Source organism: Trachemys scripta, chromosome 15 (genome assembly GCF_013100865.1).
Source record: "Trachemys scripta elegans isolate TJP31775 chromosome 15, CAS_Tse_1.0, whole genome shotgun sequence".
Taxonomy (NCBI): Eukaryota; Metazoa; Chordata; order Testudines; family Emydidae; genus Trachemys; species Trachemys scripta.
Window position 1 is genome coordinate 20,612,848 of NC_048312.1, and position 17,540 is coordinate 20,630,387.

At 46.3% G+C, this 17,540-nt stretch overlaps 1 protein-coding gene across 2 annotated transcripts in view; it reads right to left on the minus strand.

Moving 5' to 3' along the window:
• The window catches only part of BCR (BCR activator of RhoGEF and GTPase), a 131,186-nt gene that overhangs the window by 10,419 nt on the left and 103,227 nt on the right, over positions 1 to 17,540 (minus strand). Inside the window, exons 14-19 of one of the 2 annotated variants that reach the window (XM_034790606.1) lie at positions 16,691 to 16,765; positions 15,563 to 15,660; positions 14,400 to 14,531; positions 3,841 to 3,900; positions 3,586 to 3,695; positions 133 to 272 (exon numbers count right to left, since the gene is read on the minus strand). In XM_034790606.1, the coding sequence (XP_034646497.1) occupies positions 133 to 272; positions 3,586 to 3,695; positions 3,841 to 3,900; positions 14,400 to 14,531; positions 15,563 to 15,660; positions 16,691 to 16,765 (615 nt within the window). Of the gene's footprint in view, positions 1 to 132; positions 273 to 3,585; positions 3,696 to 3,840; positions 3,901 to 6,564; positions 6,818 to 14,399; positions 14,532 to 15,562; positions 15,661 to 16,690; positions 16,766 to 17,540 lie in introns of those variants that run through there. The other variant, XM_034790607.1, reaches the window with a different exon arrangement.

Consider the following 17,540-nt stretch of genomic DNA (forward strand, 5'->3'; position numbering starts at 1 on the left):
TACTCCTTGCACCAGGGTCTCCACCTCTTCCATGCTTCCTGGGCAACATGAGATTAACATAGCACAGTAACCTGAAAGGGGATCATAACTCAGGAGATAATGCAAAGGAAAACCTCGGGAACAAATACTTACTGACATCAAAAGCAGCTTTCAAAGCCTGGATATCAGTTGCAACCCCAGAGACACGGTAGATGCCCACCTCCTCCATCCCACGTCGCTCTATCTCCTCCACGCACTGGCGCACAATGTAAGGCACCTTTGATCTCTCTCTCCTTAAGAAAAACAGGAAGAAGAGTTCAGTACAGCATAGCCGAGAAAATATGGTTACCAGAGTTACATTAGGCACTGGATAAGATGAGACTGCTTGAGTGAAAGGAGCTCTAGGCCACGATTTTCACAAAGGACTGAGTGAGGACTCACTCTGTGAAAATCCGCCCCTTTAAAAGTGTCTCAAATTGGGCACCCAAAAATGGACACACCCAAAATCACGAGTCACTTAAGTGTTTAGGAGGTGCAGACTCGCACAGCGGTAAGGATGAAAAAGACAGTTACCTTTTCCGTAACTGGTGCTCTTCGAGATGTGTTGCTCATGTCCATTCCGTATTAGGGGTGTGTGCTCACCACATGCACCGGTGCTGGAAATTTTTCCCTCAGCAGTATCTGTAGGGGACTGACTCTGGTGACCGCTGGAGTGGTGCCCACATGGCATAGTATAAGGGGTGCCGCCACTGCGCTTGGGGCCATGGGGCAGGTTTCGGTACTGATAATATAGTCGGCACCGCCGGTACCGGGGCTTGTCCCGCAGTCAGGGAACCTCGCTCCAAGCCGGAGCTACCAGCAGAGCCGTCAGTACCGGGCCACTAGGATCGGGCTGAGCAGTGGCTCTTGTCCAACCCATGCTGGTTGCTGCGTCCCGAAGCCGACCTGTCCGAGCAAGATTGTTGGGACTAACGAAGAGTTGAGAACTACTACTAAGGGTAACTAAGGAACTACTAACTATATACAACTATATTATAGCTTTTCAAAGTCGCAAGGACTGAGAACAAAACAACGCTAGCCGAAGCAGCAGAAGTTCCAGCACAGTCACTGACGGCAAGAAGGAACTAAGGATGCAGGGAGCCGGCAGCGCCCCTTATGCTGCACCATATGGATGCCACTCCAGGGGGCACCAGAGCTGGTCCCCTATGGATACTGCTGAGGGGAAAAATTCCAGCACCGGCGCATGTGAAGAGCACACACACCTAATACGGAATGGACAAGAGGAAGCACTCGAAGAAGAACCTTGCTCCATGTTAGAGGGTTTACTTGACCAAATCAGCAAATAGATCAGGGGTCGGCAACCTTTCAGAAGCGATGTGCCGAGTCTTCATTTATTCACCCTAATTTAAGGTTTTGCGTGCCAGTAATATATTTTAACATTTTTAGAAGGTCTCTTTCTATAAGTCTATAATCTATAACTAAACTATTGTTGTATGTAAAGTAAATAAGGTTTTTAAAATGTTTAAGAAGCTTCATTTAAAATTAAATTAAAATGCAGCGCCCCCTGGACTGGTGGCCAGGACCCGGGCAGTGTGAGTGCCACTGAAAATCAGCTCACGTGCCGCCTTCGGCACACGTGCCATAGGTTGCCTACCCCTGAAATAGATTCAGAAAATACTGACATTGAACCAGCATCTTTCTATAGCCCAACACTGTTAGAGGGGAAGAATATCCATTTAGGAAGTTCTGTAAAAAACCCTCCATTCTGAGAGCTCTAGCCTGATATAAAAATGGCAGAGGATACTGGTTATTATGAGCAAATTATTCAGTCTCAAGGGTTTAAAGTCGAGAATAGTCAGAGCTGGTATCCTCTATAGCGAGACTACTCTCAAATAGTAACACTCACATCTATGCTCTGGGCCAGCAAAAGGCCCATGCACTGTACAAGTCCTACTTTACCCATATTGTGTAGACCCTAAGCTGGTCCTTTTCACAGGGGGTGAATTCACTCTGTGTTCCTAGTTTAGGAAAATTTAGCAGCTAATTCCCGCTGAGAGATTATCTGTTTTCAGCAATAGCAAGACTCATATACATCACACAATAGCTGGATTCTCATGGTCATATGAAAACTGTCCATAGAGAGCTTGTTTGTTTGTTTTTCCTGAGTAGCTGATTTAATTTCGGTTTTTGTAGAGAGGTTATGAACTGGCTCATCTCTGCACATTCAATCCCATGAAACCTCTCCCACTGAGGAGCTGCAGCCTTATAGATTCATAGATTCTAGGACTGGAAGGGACCTCGAGAGGTCACCGAGTCCAGTCCCCTGCCCGCATGGCAGGACCAAATACTGTCTAGACCATCCCTGATAGACATTTATCTAACCTACTCTTAAATATCTCCAGAGATGGAGATTCCACAACCTCCCTAGGCAATTTATTCCAGTGTTTAACCATCCTGACAGTTAGGAACTTTTTCCTAATGTCCAACCTAAACTTCCCTTGCTGCAGTTTAAGCCCATTGCTTCTTGTTCTATCCTTAGAGGCTAAGGTGAACTAGTTTTCCTCCCTCCTCCTTATGACACCCTTTTAGATACCTGAAAACTGCTATCATGTCCCCTCTCAGTCTTCTCTTTTCCAAACTAAACAAACCCAATTATTTCAGCCTTCCTTCATAGGTCATGTTCTCAAGACCTTTAATCATTCTTGTTGCTCTTCTCTGGACCCTCTCCAATTTCTCCACATCTTTCTTGAAATGCGGTGCCCAGAACTGGACACAATACTCCAGTTGAGGCCTAACCAGCACAGAGTAAAGCGGAAGAATGACTTCTCGTGTCTTGCTCACATCACACATGTTAATACATCCCAGAATCATGTTTGCTTTTTTTGCAACAGCATCACACTGTTGACTCATATTTAGCTTGTGGTCCACTATAACCCCTAGATCCCTTTCTGCCGTACTCCTTCCTAGACAGTCTCTTCCCATTCTGTATGTGTGAGGTAGAAGAGAAGTAAGTATGGTGAGCTTGCAACGCTAGCAGGTGATTAGAGGATTCCTATGCAGCCCTTGGAGAACTAGCAGTCATATTGCTATCCAGTTAATAGTAATTCCATGGGGAGGAAGTACCAGGTCTCCTAAATTACCTAACACGAACAAACAGGTTTCTTCTGGCAAACGATTCATGACAAAAGATCAGGGGTTAAAATAATACAAATGGCTCCAAAGAGCTTGAACATTTCCGAGTATGGAAAGGAAATACTGTCGTTCAGTAGCTTTGGAAATTCGTGACCAAGTCAGCCAACTACAGAGGAAAAGGGCCAGGGTGTTTCCGGAACACAGAAGAGTGAGAGATGTTGAAAGTAAACACACTGGGTTTCCAAGAAAGAGTTTGTGTGCGCTGCTGTGTTTTGGAGGGTTTTTCGCATGCACAGGATGAAGCTGGGAGAATGTGAAACAGCTCCTGACTGCAGAAATTGCCATGTGTTAGCCACACAAGGGCAAGAAAGTATCTGCATACCTCCATTCACTGAGGGCTTAAGTAGGTGCAGCTCCATTGGCCTACTGTGTTTAAAATAAAACAACGGAGAAAAGTGTGACCTGACAACTTACTTGGTGACAATGGCAATCTTGACTCCAAAGACCCCAGTCTGTTTACGAGATGGCATTCTTTTCAGACTAAACTCCCGGCTGGTAAATTTCACTGACAGCTTCACTTCAACCTGCAAGGACGACGTTAGTGGTTACTTTTCAAGCAATAAATGTTTTCTTTTGTTTTTCAAAATGTTATGACAAAGAACAGAGAGAATAAACCTGATACACAAGGTCAGGCAAAGAAGCAGTGCTAGCAGTTTGTACTCTACTTACTCCATTCATTGAGATGACTGTGCGTTGCCAGTCTTTATCCTGTAACACCTGAGGATCCAGCTGAAAAACATGAAAGTTGCTTGTGAGTTGAGAATTGGTTTCAGAGACTAAATCAGCCAGTTTGAAAAATCTATACAAGTCTGCATGGCAATGCCTTCACCACTTACTTCCATAGGGGACTCCGAAAAGCCCTGAGTTTCAGATGTCGGGTCACTCCTACAGAGTTCTGCACTCTAAGCAAGGCTGGGTATGGATCACACATGCGTCTATGGAAACCCCAGTGTCAAATGTGCAATATCCACTTAACAACAAGAAAAACCTCAGAGAGCTAAAATGCTCTTCTAAAGCCAATAATCTCCCCTTTGATAGCAAAGGAAGCTTCCTTCACTGCCATAACATAGCAGCCATATTTAACAGGCAGCAGAGGATCATCCCACCCCAGAGAATTGGGAGTCAGGAAGGGAGAGAGTAGATTTTCTAAGAGGAAAGGGCTAAGATCTGAAACAGCGAGGGCTTGTTTCTCTCTGAAAAAACAGGTGAGCAAGCTGCAGGTCCCAAACCCAAACTCAGGTCCCAAGTCCAAACGCTGGCACCAGCTTGGTCCATAATAATACACTTCCAAGAGTATTTTAACATTTATTTCCAAAGGTCATGAACAACAAGATTAAGAACAGGAATTAGGGAATATTTTATATATGATTCCTAATTCCTTCCTGTGAGAGAGAGAGAGAGAGAGAGAGAGAGAGAGAGAGAGAGAGAGTGTGTGTGTGTGTGTGTGTGTGTGTGTGTGTGTGTGTGTGTGTGTGTGGTCGGTCTTATTTTAGCTTTGGAAACCTTTTCTGTGGGTGCAGTTTCACAGGCCCAGGGTACATAAGGTTTAAATACTGAGCTATTTACAGCCTTTTACATCCCCTCCATCCAACTGGACATCCGAATTTTTCTAGCTCTTTTGTTCAACTCCTGCTACTGAAACAGCTACCAAGGATGCTGAATAGACATTTATAAACATCTGCTCCAACAATCAGAAATTGCTGATGATTAGTAACTTATTACATCTTCAATAATAATCGTCTTGCCTCTATCACTTAGAATCTTTCTATCTGATCCATCAAGGGTCTCACAACACACCCATCACCACAGTTGCGGAACACCTTACACGTGTGTTAAAGTGAACACAAGTCCTCCTTATCAAGCACTCTCCTTCCCCCGTGCTGTAAGGTCGTCTTATGTATAAGTCTCTGATTTGGGGGGTTACTAAGGTCATCCACCTTACAGTCAGATTGTCTTCAGCTCTTGCACTCTGCTGTTTCCCCCTCTGTACCAGCCCACAGAGCTTTCTGGGAGTGGAGAGAGAAGTTTGCTACTCCGTCCAAACAGATGATGCAGTCTACATGCAGAGGACATGTGGCAAAGATCGTGCTGCCTGAAGCACATTCCCTCCAAGAGCTACCCCCAGGCGCTATGGCTCCCACACTGCCTCAAATGCTACAATCTGGCCGAGAGGGGAATTTGGATCACAATTTCCCAGAGACAGGCCAGGCTGGAGTACTGTGGAATCATGATACTCAGCCCCAGGATGAAGTGAGGAGCAGGGCGTGAGAGAGTGCTTCGCCAGCATCTCTGTCAAGCTTCCCTAGCACTGGAGCTTTGGGACAGTTTCCAAAAGGAGCGACATCCAGTTCTCCTAGGCTCCAAAGACAGGATGGCCCAATGCTGGGTCTGACAGTGAGAGAATGGAGGAGGAACATGGGGTGATCCAGGAGGACTTATACATGCAATCCAAAGCAATTAAGCACACACAATGCTCAGAAAGAAATTCCCACTTTTTTAAAATCCTGCTCTGATTTGGGAATGAAGCAAGAGAAGAGCTGAGTGGGAAAGCAGCCCAGAGATCACAGGAGGAGGTAGATATAGTGTCTTACTCTGGCCTGCCCTATTCTTTTTCACTTCAGCACCAACACAAAGGGCGAAAATGCACCTGGAACTGAAAGAGAGACCCCTGTTGTTACGAGAATCCACTGATCAAAACCATGCTCGGAAATGAAATCCTGGGTCTCCATTTCTAACCTAGCTTGATTTCTTTCAACAGGAAAGTTCTGAGGCTGGGAAGTAGCTTGTCGGGTTCTATAGGAACATCCCCCAGCAAGGTCGGTGATATCAGTGAACCACTCACCTCCAAAGAGCCACAACTGGCTTAGACTGAACTTACAGAAAAGGAACAACAGTTTGAACATGGAGCTATACCAGCAATTAGAACCTGACAAAACGAATCTGTGATTCCCGACATGGCTTTGCAATACCAGTCTGTTCCCTGAAAAATGCAAGGCAAGGGGCGGGCGAGTGCACTAACCTTTCCCCTTGAGACGCACAGGTTCAAATACACCTTCATGCACAAATGAAAAGGAATTTAGTAACGAACACTAATCCGATACCCCATCAGCCCTGCCCTTCCCCCCCCCCAATATAACAGCACTGGCATCTCACTGCACAGTGGAGGATGAATGCTAGACAAGCAGGGGTGATGCAACCCACAGTATCCTTGACTCTGCCGAGTATGTTCAGCCTCTCCTTTTCCTAAACCCTAATCCCCACTTCCAACTATCAACACACAGGGCAAGATGCTGCTGTCAGTTACACATGTGAAAGCCCAGAGAGAAAAGCTTCTCCTTCTCTTATGTTTCAGAGACCCCAGATAAGAAGAGGAGGTGAGAGAGTCAAGCCCACCTTTTCTCTGCGTACTTTGTTACGGACATGAGTCCACAGCGTGGTGTTGCCGGCGTGTGTGTGTTTCCCCCTTGAATCTGCCTGGCTCCGATAGGTGCAGCTCTGGTAGAAATATCTGAAGATCCCTTGCATAGTGTAGTCGGTAACCAGCAGTTCCCTCATCGTGGCTGCACTGTGTCTGAAGTTAACAAGGCTAGTTGTGCCAAGTCGCTGTTACTTCAGCAGCCCCAGGCTCTACACTTAGCCAAGAGGTTTTTGAAGAGTCTTTTTCCGGAAGGCCCGCCCCCTCCTGTCAGGCCGGCCAAGTCACTGCCAGGCAGCGGCAATCTACGTCGTTCCCACCCACACCACAAGAATTTCCAAGCTGGAATAATTTTGCAGCGTGAGAGGTTTCTTTCAACAAACATTCCCTTCCCAGGCTCAGGAGGAAACCAGTTCTGAAATGTTAGGTTTCCTATGCAGCACAGCTGAGCCCAGCCAACTGCAATGGTCTTTCACTAAGGAAACTGCTGAAATGGGCCTTCTGATGATCTCGCCCACGATTAATAAGGCCACGGCTCTCTGACCAGGTTGGGTTTTCGCCCTGCACCTTACAATGGTGGGCATTCATAACCTAGAAGCAGTGGCTACATTTCGGGAGGGCAGGGAGCGAGAGAGAGTTGGGTGCTAGCACTCAGAGTGGGCCTGGGCATTCCGAACATTTACACAAGAAGCTTTACGAGGGGGTGGTACCAGCAGGGCCCAGTTAGAGTTTCCTCCATTATCAGTTGGGTTGAGGCTCACAATTACTAACTCACAGCAGTCTGGCAAGATGAATGCAAGTCAACAGATGTTTCAAAGCACAAGCCAACTGCATTCTTGTTCGTTGTCTCCATGGCACATGGCATATGGCTGGTTAGGACCGTCAGCGACCTCAGGCAAGTACTCTTTGGAAGCAACAGCCAGATGGACGACTGCCCTTTGTGAGTGAGCCTTGGTACCTGCTGAAGGCTGATATAATAGCTTCTGCTGCCTGTCCCTTCCTCCATCCCACACTTGAACACATGCTCCCCCCACCCTTGAACTCTGTATTGAAAGAACTCCGACTCCCCCCAGACTGGAACGTCTCCAAGCAGAACAGTGTGTACTCAATGGAGAGGAAGCTGGGAGGAAGGTGCATGAGAAATTCAAGGTTAGGTGGTAAGTGCCATCCCTGTATATTATATAATCATAAAAATTCAAGGTTAAAGTGCTTTTCACATTGTTATTTAAAGTGCTATTGGGATAAACAAGTAAAAGAATGAGACCTGAAAAAAACACTTGGTGCTGCTGAGCAAGACAGGAAGATCAGGCCTAACAACACAGGAGGAAATAACAGGGCCAAGGGCAGGCAGAGAACATAATCTACCTAGCTTTGAACAAGCTTGCAATACTGGAGCGTGCAGACAGCTGCCCTCCAGCGTGGGGAAAGGGCAGCTGGAGCAGACAGGGTGCTGGCCTGGAGAATGAAGACAAAGGGTGCTAGTGAGTGAGACACTTCAGCCCGGACCAGGGTGGTGACAAGCAGAGGATCACATTGACTGGCTTTAGGTCTGATTTATTGATCAATGACCTGGAAAATGGAACATCCAGGAAGAGAACAAAATCTGCAGATGATTCTCCCCCCCCCCCCCCCCCCCCGCCCCCCGGGCAACTGCTCCGAGCAAACTAGGCCACAACACAAGTTGTCAGTCCAAGCGTGTTACCAAAGGCTGGGGTGGGCTCTTTGAGAAGGCTGCCTCTCCCATGATTTCAGACTGTGTGCAAGTTTCATTAAACTTGGTTTAATACCCAGGGATCTCTCCACACATCTCCTGAATCAGTCAAAACTTGTGTCTGGCATGTTTCTACAACCAAAGAGGACAAGGACAGACATGCTACAGACTCCCTCCTATGAGGTAGGAAAGACAGTCTATAGCAGAGTCTGGCTAGCATAGTTTTCCTCATTGCTCAGGGAAACCAGGCCAGGACCACCTTTAAACTCTGCTGTTGCTAGCAAATATTCAGCTGCAGTGTGAACAGAATTGCTCTATTGCCCCGTTGAGTTTCACAGTTGCCTGTTCCTTGGTGTTCCTTGTGGTGAGCCATAAAGTGAAACGCAAACGAGCCAAGCAAATTCCTCTCTACAGCCTGCACAGATCACAACAGCACAAACCAGCTCAGCACAACAGGGATTTCCGCAGGAAGGACCCCGGCCCAGAAGCAGCTGAGGAGCCTTGGCACCCATTTAAGTAAAAATGACGACGAGGAGGAAGAGAAGGTGGTGGAAATGGGAGCTGAGGGCACTTAGTACCTCATGGGTCAGGCAAAAGGAGAAGAGACCCAAATTAGGAACGTAGGGGAGAGGCAAGTGGCAGAGACACAGCAGGACATGGGGTGGTGGGGAAGGTAAGCCAGGGACTCAGGAGAAAAGGCTCTGGGGTCTGGCTCAGTAACCATCACACAGTGCATTGGCTTTTCAGAGAAAGAGCAAAGGAAAGATACAGAAAGGGAAGAAGGACTGAGAGAAAGAGGAATCGATGGAAGAGGGAAGCGGAGGAAACAAGAAACGCCTCTTTTCAGGTTAGTGCATTTTATGTTATTTATTCATATTACTTCCTCTCTTTATTGAATTTCCATGGCAGTTTCACACTCCAGCGGTTTCTAATTATAACCAATGGGAAACTGTATTGTCTGTGGCTCGTTACTTCCGGAAGCACCCAGTCCTGCCTGGACCCATTCTTCCTAGAGCTCACCACTGACATGTTAACCCCTCCCCCATTGCCCTTTAGGCATGACCCACGGCTTTCTTCATTTCCACCCTCTTTTCATTGCTGAGATGCTGTTCCGCATGGCCAAGCTTCTGAAATTAACTTGAGTGTAAATGGTTTTGGAGGTGGATCTTGGGGGCTGCAGCCTGTGACTGTCAGTTTTGCATGAAAAACATTTATCTGTAGGTCTAAATAACAGAGAGAGGAAGGGAGATAGAGCCCTGTGCAATTCAACAAGCCAGCCCAGATAACGAAACAGATACGGGCGATGGGCTTGCATGGCAACAGAGGACTATTGGCAAACCGCTATCAGGGCATCAGAATATTTGTGCTCTAAGGTCACATCCTCCTCCCCACCCCCACCCCCTGACCTTCCAGCACTGTTTTGGGGGGAAAGAGGGTTGGGCTTGTCTGAGCTGCTCATGCAGAGAAGATAACTGTTGTTCAGAACCGTACTGGCTTTAGGAGCTGGAGCACAGTGCACACTCTTGCAGCCTATCCCAGGGCTGGGCATATTTTCGCTGACATCCTCACTCACCCGGATGCAGAGTCAGAAGAGTAAACAAAAGGCATCCATGTTAATTCCTGCAGAGCTAGAGACACAGGGAAATGAGTCTGCCAGATGGAGAAGGGCAAAATCCAGAGGGCAAAAGGGCCCAGTGGAGAGGAAAAAAATCTTAGCTAGAGATGAGTGGAGCTGACAGTCTCCGTGTAACTAAACCAGGAGTTCCCTGCTATGGTAAGACAAAACAATAGCCTGACACCATCCCCCATCCCTGCACTGTGTCCTAGAACAGGGGTTCTCACAACAAATTTTTTGGTGGCCTTAAAGTGCGGCCACCAACCCTTGCTGGTGGCTGTGCTGACAAATTTTTCCTAAAATACTTAATTAACTTTAGGAAAAATAAACAAACATGCTCATATACACGGCCAAATCATTGTAATGTATTGAAACATTTTGCAGACTCAATAATAAAAATAATGTAGTTGTCGCTAGTCTTTACTGGCCCTAAACAGAATAGAAACACAAGGACGGTGCTCTGCAGGTTCTTGTCTTCTTTGTTGTTGTTACTTTTGGGTTTTTTGCTTGCTTTTTTAAAAAGACTTGCTAGCTAGTAAGTCCGCTACTGTGAAAAGTGCTATTAACAAACATACAAATATCACTTTTCACAGCAGCAGACTTACTCAGTCCTGGCAACCCCGGGGACAAATTAAGCCTTGGATGGGGAGGTTGGTAGGGGGCAAGTGGGAGATTGGGGGGGGGGGGGGGGACATGATAGGCTGGCAGAGGCAACGGGGGCCAGGGCAATGGGCGTGTGAGCCCCACAGCTGGGGATTGAAGGCCCATGGCCAGAGCCTGCTGCCTGCCCCCCCGCAGGGCTGGAGCCTGGCCCTACCGTCCCCAAGAAGGTGGGAAACTCACTAGCTGCCTGCATTTGTCTCTCCAGAGGGGGGCAGGGTCCAACTCCTACTGGTGGCCCTGTGGGAGGGACCACTGCTTTGCCCCCCCCCATCACTGTCCAGGAGGCTGTGGCCGCAAGATAAGCCACTGGTGGCCACATGCAGCCACAGTGGCCGCATTTGAGAAATGCTGCAGCAGCACATCTTCCGTCACCACTTCATTTATCAGTGCGTCTGACATGGTAAGTAGGCATGTCTGTGAATACACAGGGTGTTGGAGCAGCTCAGCTTGCTGCCCTTCCTAGGACAGAGAGAAGGGGCCCTAGGAGGGGGGTTTTACTGCTAGGTTCACAAGCAGCACACTCACAATAAAGTTCTGAGGCTCATAAAATCTGGGGAAAAGTTGGAGTCTACAAACCATAATAAAGCTCTTACATGTGGATGTAAAAGAGGTAGGTCAAACATTTCATAGGAAAGGAACATATGAGCAATGGGAGCCATTAAACCACTGCCTGTTCCCGGAAGCCTCTACAATTTTCTGCACACATGGACCAATTTACAGCCTTCCTTCCTCCTCTACCATTATGTAACAGACAGAACTAATAAAAATTTCACAGAAAACACAGTCCTCGTCTCCTAGACTCATTGTCTTTGTCTCTGCAACGCAGCGTTTGGTGATTCACAAATACCAGCAGTGGGAAGTGGCAGATTTACAATAATAAGAAATGGTTTAGAATAAATGGTTTAGAATACACGGAGGTTTTAGCCAAAATAAATTTTTTCCTCATTTTTGCAGTGGGGGGATGTGGATGTGACTGACAGTTCTGGGAGGCTGGGCTAAGCTCGGCTCAACGAGCCTGTCGAAAAGCTCCCCCCACTCCCACTGGCTTCCATAGAATGGGGTTCATCTTAACCGAGGACAGACTTTGACCTGGATAATGACAACACAAAGCTACACAGGCTATTCAGTGAAAAAAACGACACAAACCAAAAGCCTCTGGAAAAGTCTTGAAAGAAAACAAATATTCAAAATAGCAAAAGGCAAATGCTGACATCACTAATCTTAATTCCCACTAGTTTATCCCCAGGACTTTTTTTGGTTATATTAGATGTATTTCCTGATTTTAAAAAGGAGCATTCAGTGGCCTGTTTAAAAAAAAAAAAAAAAAAAAAAAATCGGCCCATAACAATTCTTATCAACCATAGATCCCAGCAGAGTGGTTATTTTTAGGACCCCTTCCCCCCCCCCTTTTTTTTTTTATTATTAAACTACACAGTGGTCCTAAAAATAAAATACTGTGATGGGACAGAAATTCCCGAGAATTAAGGACAGCCTGACCTGGCCTAATTTCAGCCTATTCAGAAATGTGATGGGAGGGTTTCTTTGTAAAATGAGGGGGGGGGAGGGGGGAATCCAATAAAACATGCAAAAGTGGGAGACTGTTTATATTTAGGGCTACAGTAGAAATCTGACCTTAGAGCCAGTCAAAAATTATTTTATTGAAATATTTCCTTGAAAATGTTCAGGTTTTTGTCAGAAAAAAAAATTCCCAAAACCAATTTTAATTATTTTTATTTTTGTTTGTTTTGTTTTCCTGATTGAAAACTGAGAAGTTTAACCAAAAACAATTTTGTTTTTTCAATTATGAAAAAATGGAAACATTTAACAAAAAAATGAAAGTTTTTTGTGAAAATGTCAGTTTCACCGAAAAGCCATTTTTTGTCCAAAAAAGTTTTAAAGAATTTTTTTTTTTTTAAACCAGCTCTATCTGAAACCTTTGGAAAATCCAGGCTTTGATGACGGAGGAGGGGAGGGGTGGGGGCACTGATGAAAGCACAACTAAGAGCTTCAGGGCTGAAACTTTGAGCATCAGTCAACACAGCCCCAAGGGAAGTGACCAGGCCCTGTTCGCCTGACGGTGCTATGCGGGAGACGAGGTGCGTGAGGTGATATCTTTTATTGGATCAACTTCTGTTGGTGAGACAAACAAGCTCTTGAGCTACTCAGAGCTCTTCTTCAGGTCTGGGAAAGGGACTAAGGGCAGGTCTACATTTAAAACGCTGCACTGATGCAGCTGTAGCGCTTAGGTGAAGACGCTCCTACCCCAGTGGGAGAGCTTCTCCCATCAGCACAGTTAATCCAGCTCTGCGAGAGGTGGTAGCTATGTCAACAGGAGAAGCCCTCCTGCCAACATAACGCTATCTACACCTGGGTAGGGGCCGGGGGGGAGCTAGGTCAGTATAACTACATCACTTGGGGGAGGGGTGTGTGGATTTTTCACGCCCCCAAGCGACACAGTTATACCGATAAAACAGATACAGATCTGTAGTGTAGACCTGGCCTTAGAGTGTCACAGCTAAATACACAACTGAGCAGATAGTTTAGCATGAGTTAGCACACATTCAAGGTGAAGTGGCCTGTTAATATCCCCGTTTACCAATTTTACTATCCGAGTATTTGTTTTCTTTCAAATATCTCCCAGAGGTTCCATCTGGTGACAAAGCTTTCCTTGACGACAGCATGGCAGCCCTGAGCACTGCATGGAGGTCTCATGCAGCTCCTTTGGACACCAGTCTTGACAGGGCCCATGAATGAAGGACTGCAACACCATGCCCAGACTCAGCTCCCTTTGAAATAGGAGGACAAGGTCTGTGCGGTTACCACTCAGTTGTCCAAGAAAGTGGTGCCGAGGGAGTGGCGAGGAAATGGACAGAAATGGGTGACAAGTACTGATAGTTATTTCATGGAGTGCCATAAGCATGCAGGATGCTTTACAGAACACATGCACAGACAGCGTACATGCCTTGAACAGCTTATGGTCTAACTCAAATACCGTACTCAGGACAACTGTCCCAGCATATCACTGGGGCTTCAGGGAAGAGATTCGGAGGAGGAGAGGGAATAATACAACATGTTCAACCTGCCCCCATCCTGCAACAGCTGGGATCTTTGCCAGAAACTTAATGCCCAGAACTTTAGGCCACCACCACTCAATTCTCTGGGAGCATCAGCCCCTTTTGCTGCCAACTCATCATCTCTCCAACCCTCTGGTACTTACAAAACACACAAAAATGCTACACGCTGCTTCTCAATGAAGAAGAGGTCAAACAGCCCATTTAAATCTTAGATGTACCCTGTTGTTATGGACACAAAGTTCTGAACATGGCTGTTGTCAGAGCAACACGTATGTCCTGCTTGGTTCTACCATCACATCAATACACTCACGGCATGTACTTTAGGGCAGATAGCATTTTCTCTGGACTGATTTATTAGGGGATTGATAGAGGCCACCCCATGTCTCACATACAAAGCCACTCTCCTCACTTTCTCTTTCCCTGTGCAAATGGAGCACACAGGCCTCAGAGACTTTGAGCTGTGACCATGAATTCTCCAGGGAGGATTTGAGACATGACAGAAGATGAATCACCCAGTTCTCTCCAACAATAAACCCCCTGCAGAACACCACCAACATTGGGGCCAGAGGAGTATAAAAAGGGCCAGTGTCCGATTTAATCTCCCAGCTGTGTCTCAAAGAATCCCCAACCTGTCTGCCTGACTTCCAGAATTCGACACGTTCTCCAGCAGAGACAAGGGAGCTCCAGGATTCAAAAGCTCCATTGTTTATCCTAGCGCGGGGCTTAGGAATGGATCAGGGCAAGCCCTACCTGGATCTGGCCTTTCCCCATGATTCGATCGGTGATCTCTCCATCTTCTTTGGTGAGCTTGGTTTTATTATAGCATTTTTCATAGCACAGAATCCGTAGGGTCTGCGATCCCTCCAGCTCGATCTCAAACTCCTGCAGCAAGGGCAAGGAGAAGGGGAAGAGCAGCAATTAGTTAACAAGGAGATAGAGTCTTCTGGATATTTGACTCTGTACAGCCTCAATGAAACCAATCTGAAGGGACCACTTAAGGGACTGACGAAGATCTCTCGTCTAATGGAGTGGGTCTTAAAGAGAGGTCAAGCAGAATAGTACTGAGTCCACTTGGGGGACACTTTGGAGGGGAGTATGAAAGATGCTTGGTCCCTTGGTCAAGTTTCAATATATTGTAGTGGTGCATCACTGAAAGAAATAGATGGTCCCGTATTTCTTGTGTTCAATTACACTAGGTTTAAAATAAGCCTGCTATAAAGAAGCAGGATGCTGAAAGCTAAGTTTATAACTGTACCCTTCCCTTCGAAAAATATTTCCTTATTCACTGTATTGCCACAGATAATTTTTTTTTAAGTATACACACACACACACACACACACGGGCTGTACAATCAGCTGGCTGATCACGCAAAGGGCATCTGCTGCTGACACATTTCATCGGTGAGTCTCCAAGATTAAAATCTCCTACAAGTGGTAAGAGCCCAGAGGAAACGACAGGAACTGCAGACTATGCTTTCAGATGTGCTGCACATGTGAGAAGGGGCCAGTTCAGGGGTCGGCAACCTTTCAGAAGCGATGTGCCGAGTCTTCATTTATTCACTCTGATTTAAGGTTTCGCGTGCCAGTGATACATTTTGATGTTTTTAGAAGGTCTCTTTCTATAACGCTATAATATATAACTAAACTATTGTTGTATGAAAAGTAAATAATGTTTTTAAAACGTTTAAGAAGCTTCATTTAAAATTAGATTAAAATGCAGAGTCCCCCGGACCGGTGGCCAGGACCTGGGCAGTGTGAGTGCCACTGAAAATCAGCTCACGTGCCGCCTTTGGCACGTGTGCCATACGTTGCCTACCCCTGGGCCAGTTCATGCAGTACAGACTGCAAACCAAACAGCCACTTCACTTGCAAATGTTCTGCCCCAAGGGGATAAACAAGGCCCAGCATACCCACCTCATTCCAATTGGGCTCCGTAGTGTCCCTGTAAACTCTGGTCTTAGCTTTGTTCACAAAATATCCAAAGGAATCCACCTCCAACGTGCAGTACAGGTCTGGAGGTGAGACAAGAATCAGAGGCTTTGTTAAGATTACCATAATCTTTTTCTATAAGCATTACTTCCTAGATGCCTTCTCACCTAAAGGCCTCTCTATACTGATGACACTAGAACCAGTGTAGCTACACCAGTGCAAACCCTCAGTGTAGATGGGCTGCGTAATGCAGCTTACCCTGTGCTGGTGCCTGGCCTGTCTTACACTGTGCAATGGGGCTACACTATGCGTTTGCACCTACGTAGCATGGGTGTAATTACGCTGGTGTAACCACAGTAGCATAAGTGTCCTTAATGCATCCTCCCTGCTACCAGCACACAATCCTCAATTCAGCCCAGAAGGTGCATTTCTGTCATTTAGCAGAAAGGGCCCTTTGTCTCCTCTTTTCTTAGATTTGTTTTTGTGTGCAGTTACACAGAGAGAAGCGTGGGCGCCCTGGAAACTAGTGTCCATTCCAACGCTCAGCAGAGCCCAAAGGAAGACCCCACTGACTTCAATGGAAATTGAATTGGGATCTTCCTGAGTTACCTTAGCTGCTGCAGAAAGCGTGTGTGTATTTTAACAAGGACTCTCTCCCCACCCCACACACTGGTTTGTCACCTGCTTGATCCGACAGTGAACTCCTAATCCAGTGTTTATTACCATAGATGTTGTTACTGTGAGGTCAGAGATTGAGCCTTGAGATTTCACTGCAGGATCAAACAAGGTTGGAAAATGGGCAACGAGGGAGCAAGAGCCGATTTACCCATGAACTGTTGGGTAAGCAGCACATACAGTAAGAAAAATGACAGAAAATAGGGTAAGAGTGAAAAGATTTGTGTTGGAGCCTGGTCTATTTGAGAGCTTTTATCACTACAAAAAGCTAGTCAGCATCCCCTAAATGTACACTAATCCCCCACTCCCAATCACCCAAACTGACTCTCTTCACCAAACCCTGTATCCCCAAACTGACGTCTCTATGCCCAGAGTACCTCATTCTTGTCCTTTGGCCCTAACAGACCCTCACTTGCACGTCACAGATCTGCAACTCACTTGTGCTCTGCTTGAACCCCGTGGCAGAATGAACAATGACGTTCAGGAATCCATAGAGCCCGGGCGATTCGTCATCTGTACAAAAGACCCAAGAGATTTTAGTTCAGCTTCACAGAGATGGCAAAGGGAAAGACACCGGGAGGAGATTTACATCACAGAGATTGCAGAGTGGAAGATAAAGTGTCTAACCCCCGTAGCAGGAACACGACATCTAGTCAGTTTTTTTTAGAAAGGAGTTGTAAGTTGCTCCAGGTACCACTCCTGTCCCAGAGTCCTCTAGACAATTCTGGAGCTTTTACAATCACACTTCATTATTTTTAATTTTTTCCTCTCTCCCACTGTTGCTGCGAAAGACCCAACAACAGAAGAAACCAACTGACTGTACACAAAGGGCTGTCAACTGCACAAAGGAAAACTGAAAAGTATTATTATTTATATTACAGCAGCACCTGCTGGTCCTAAGTGAGATCAGGGCCCCAGTGTGCTGGGCACGCTATAGAATAAGCGAGAGTCCCTGCCTCAAAGAACTTCTAATCTAAATAGGTGAGACAGATAAGGATTGCAGAGGAAACAGGCACAGAGCAGTGAAGGAATTTGCCCAAAGTAACCCAGCCAGTCAGTGGCAGAGTAGGGAAAAAACTTAGATCTGACTCAGGTTTTCTTATCTCTCCGTCGAGGATTCTCTCTCTAATCTGTCAGCGACACTGATCTTAGCTGTTCTTATAATCACAGTAGGCAAAACTTTTCAGACAGAAGATTGCTGGCATCCCTTTAAGCACTGGCCTGGCATTAAGAGTCAGATTGTAAGGATCTGCGGGACTAGAATTTGGGTCTGTGGAGCCTGGGGCAG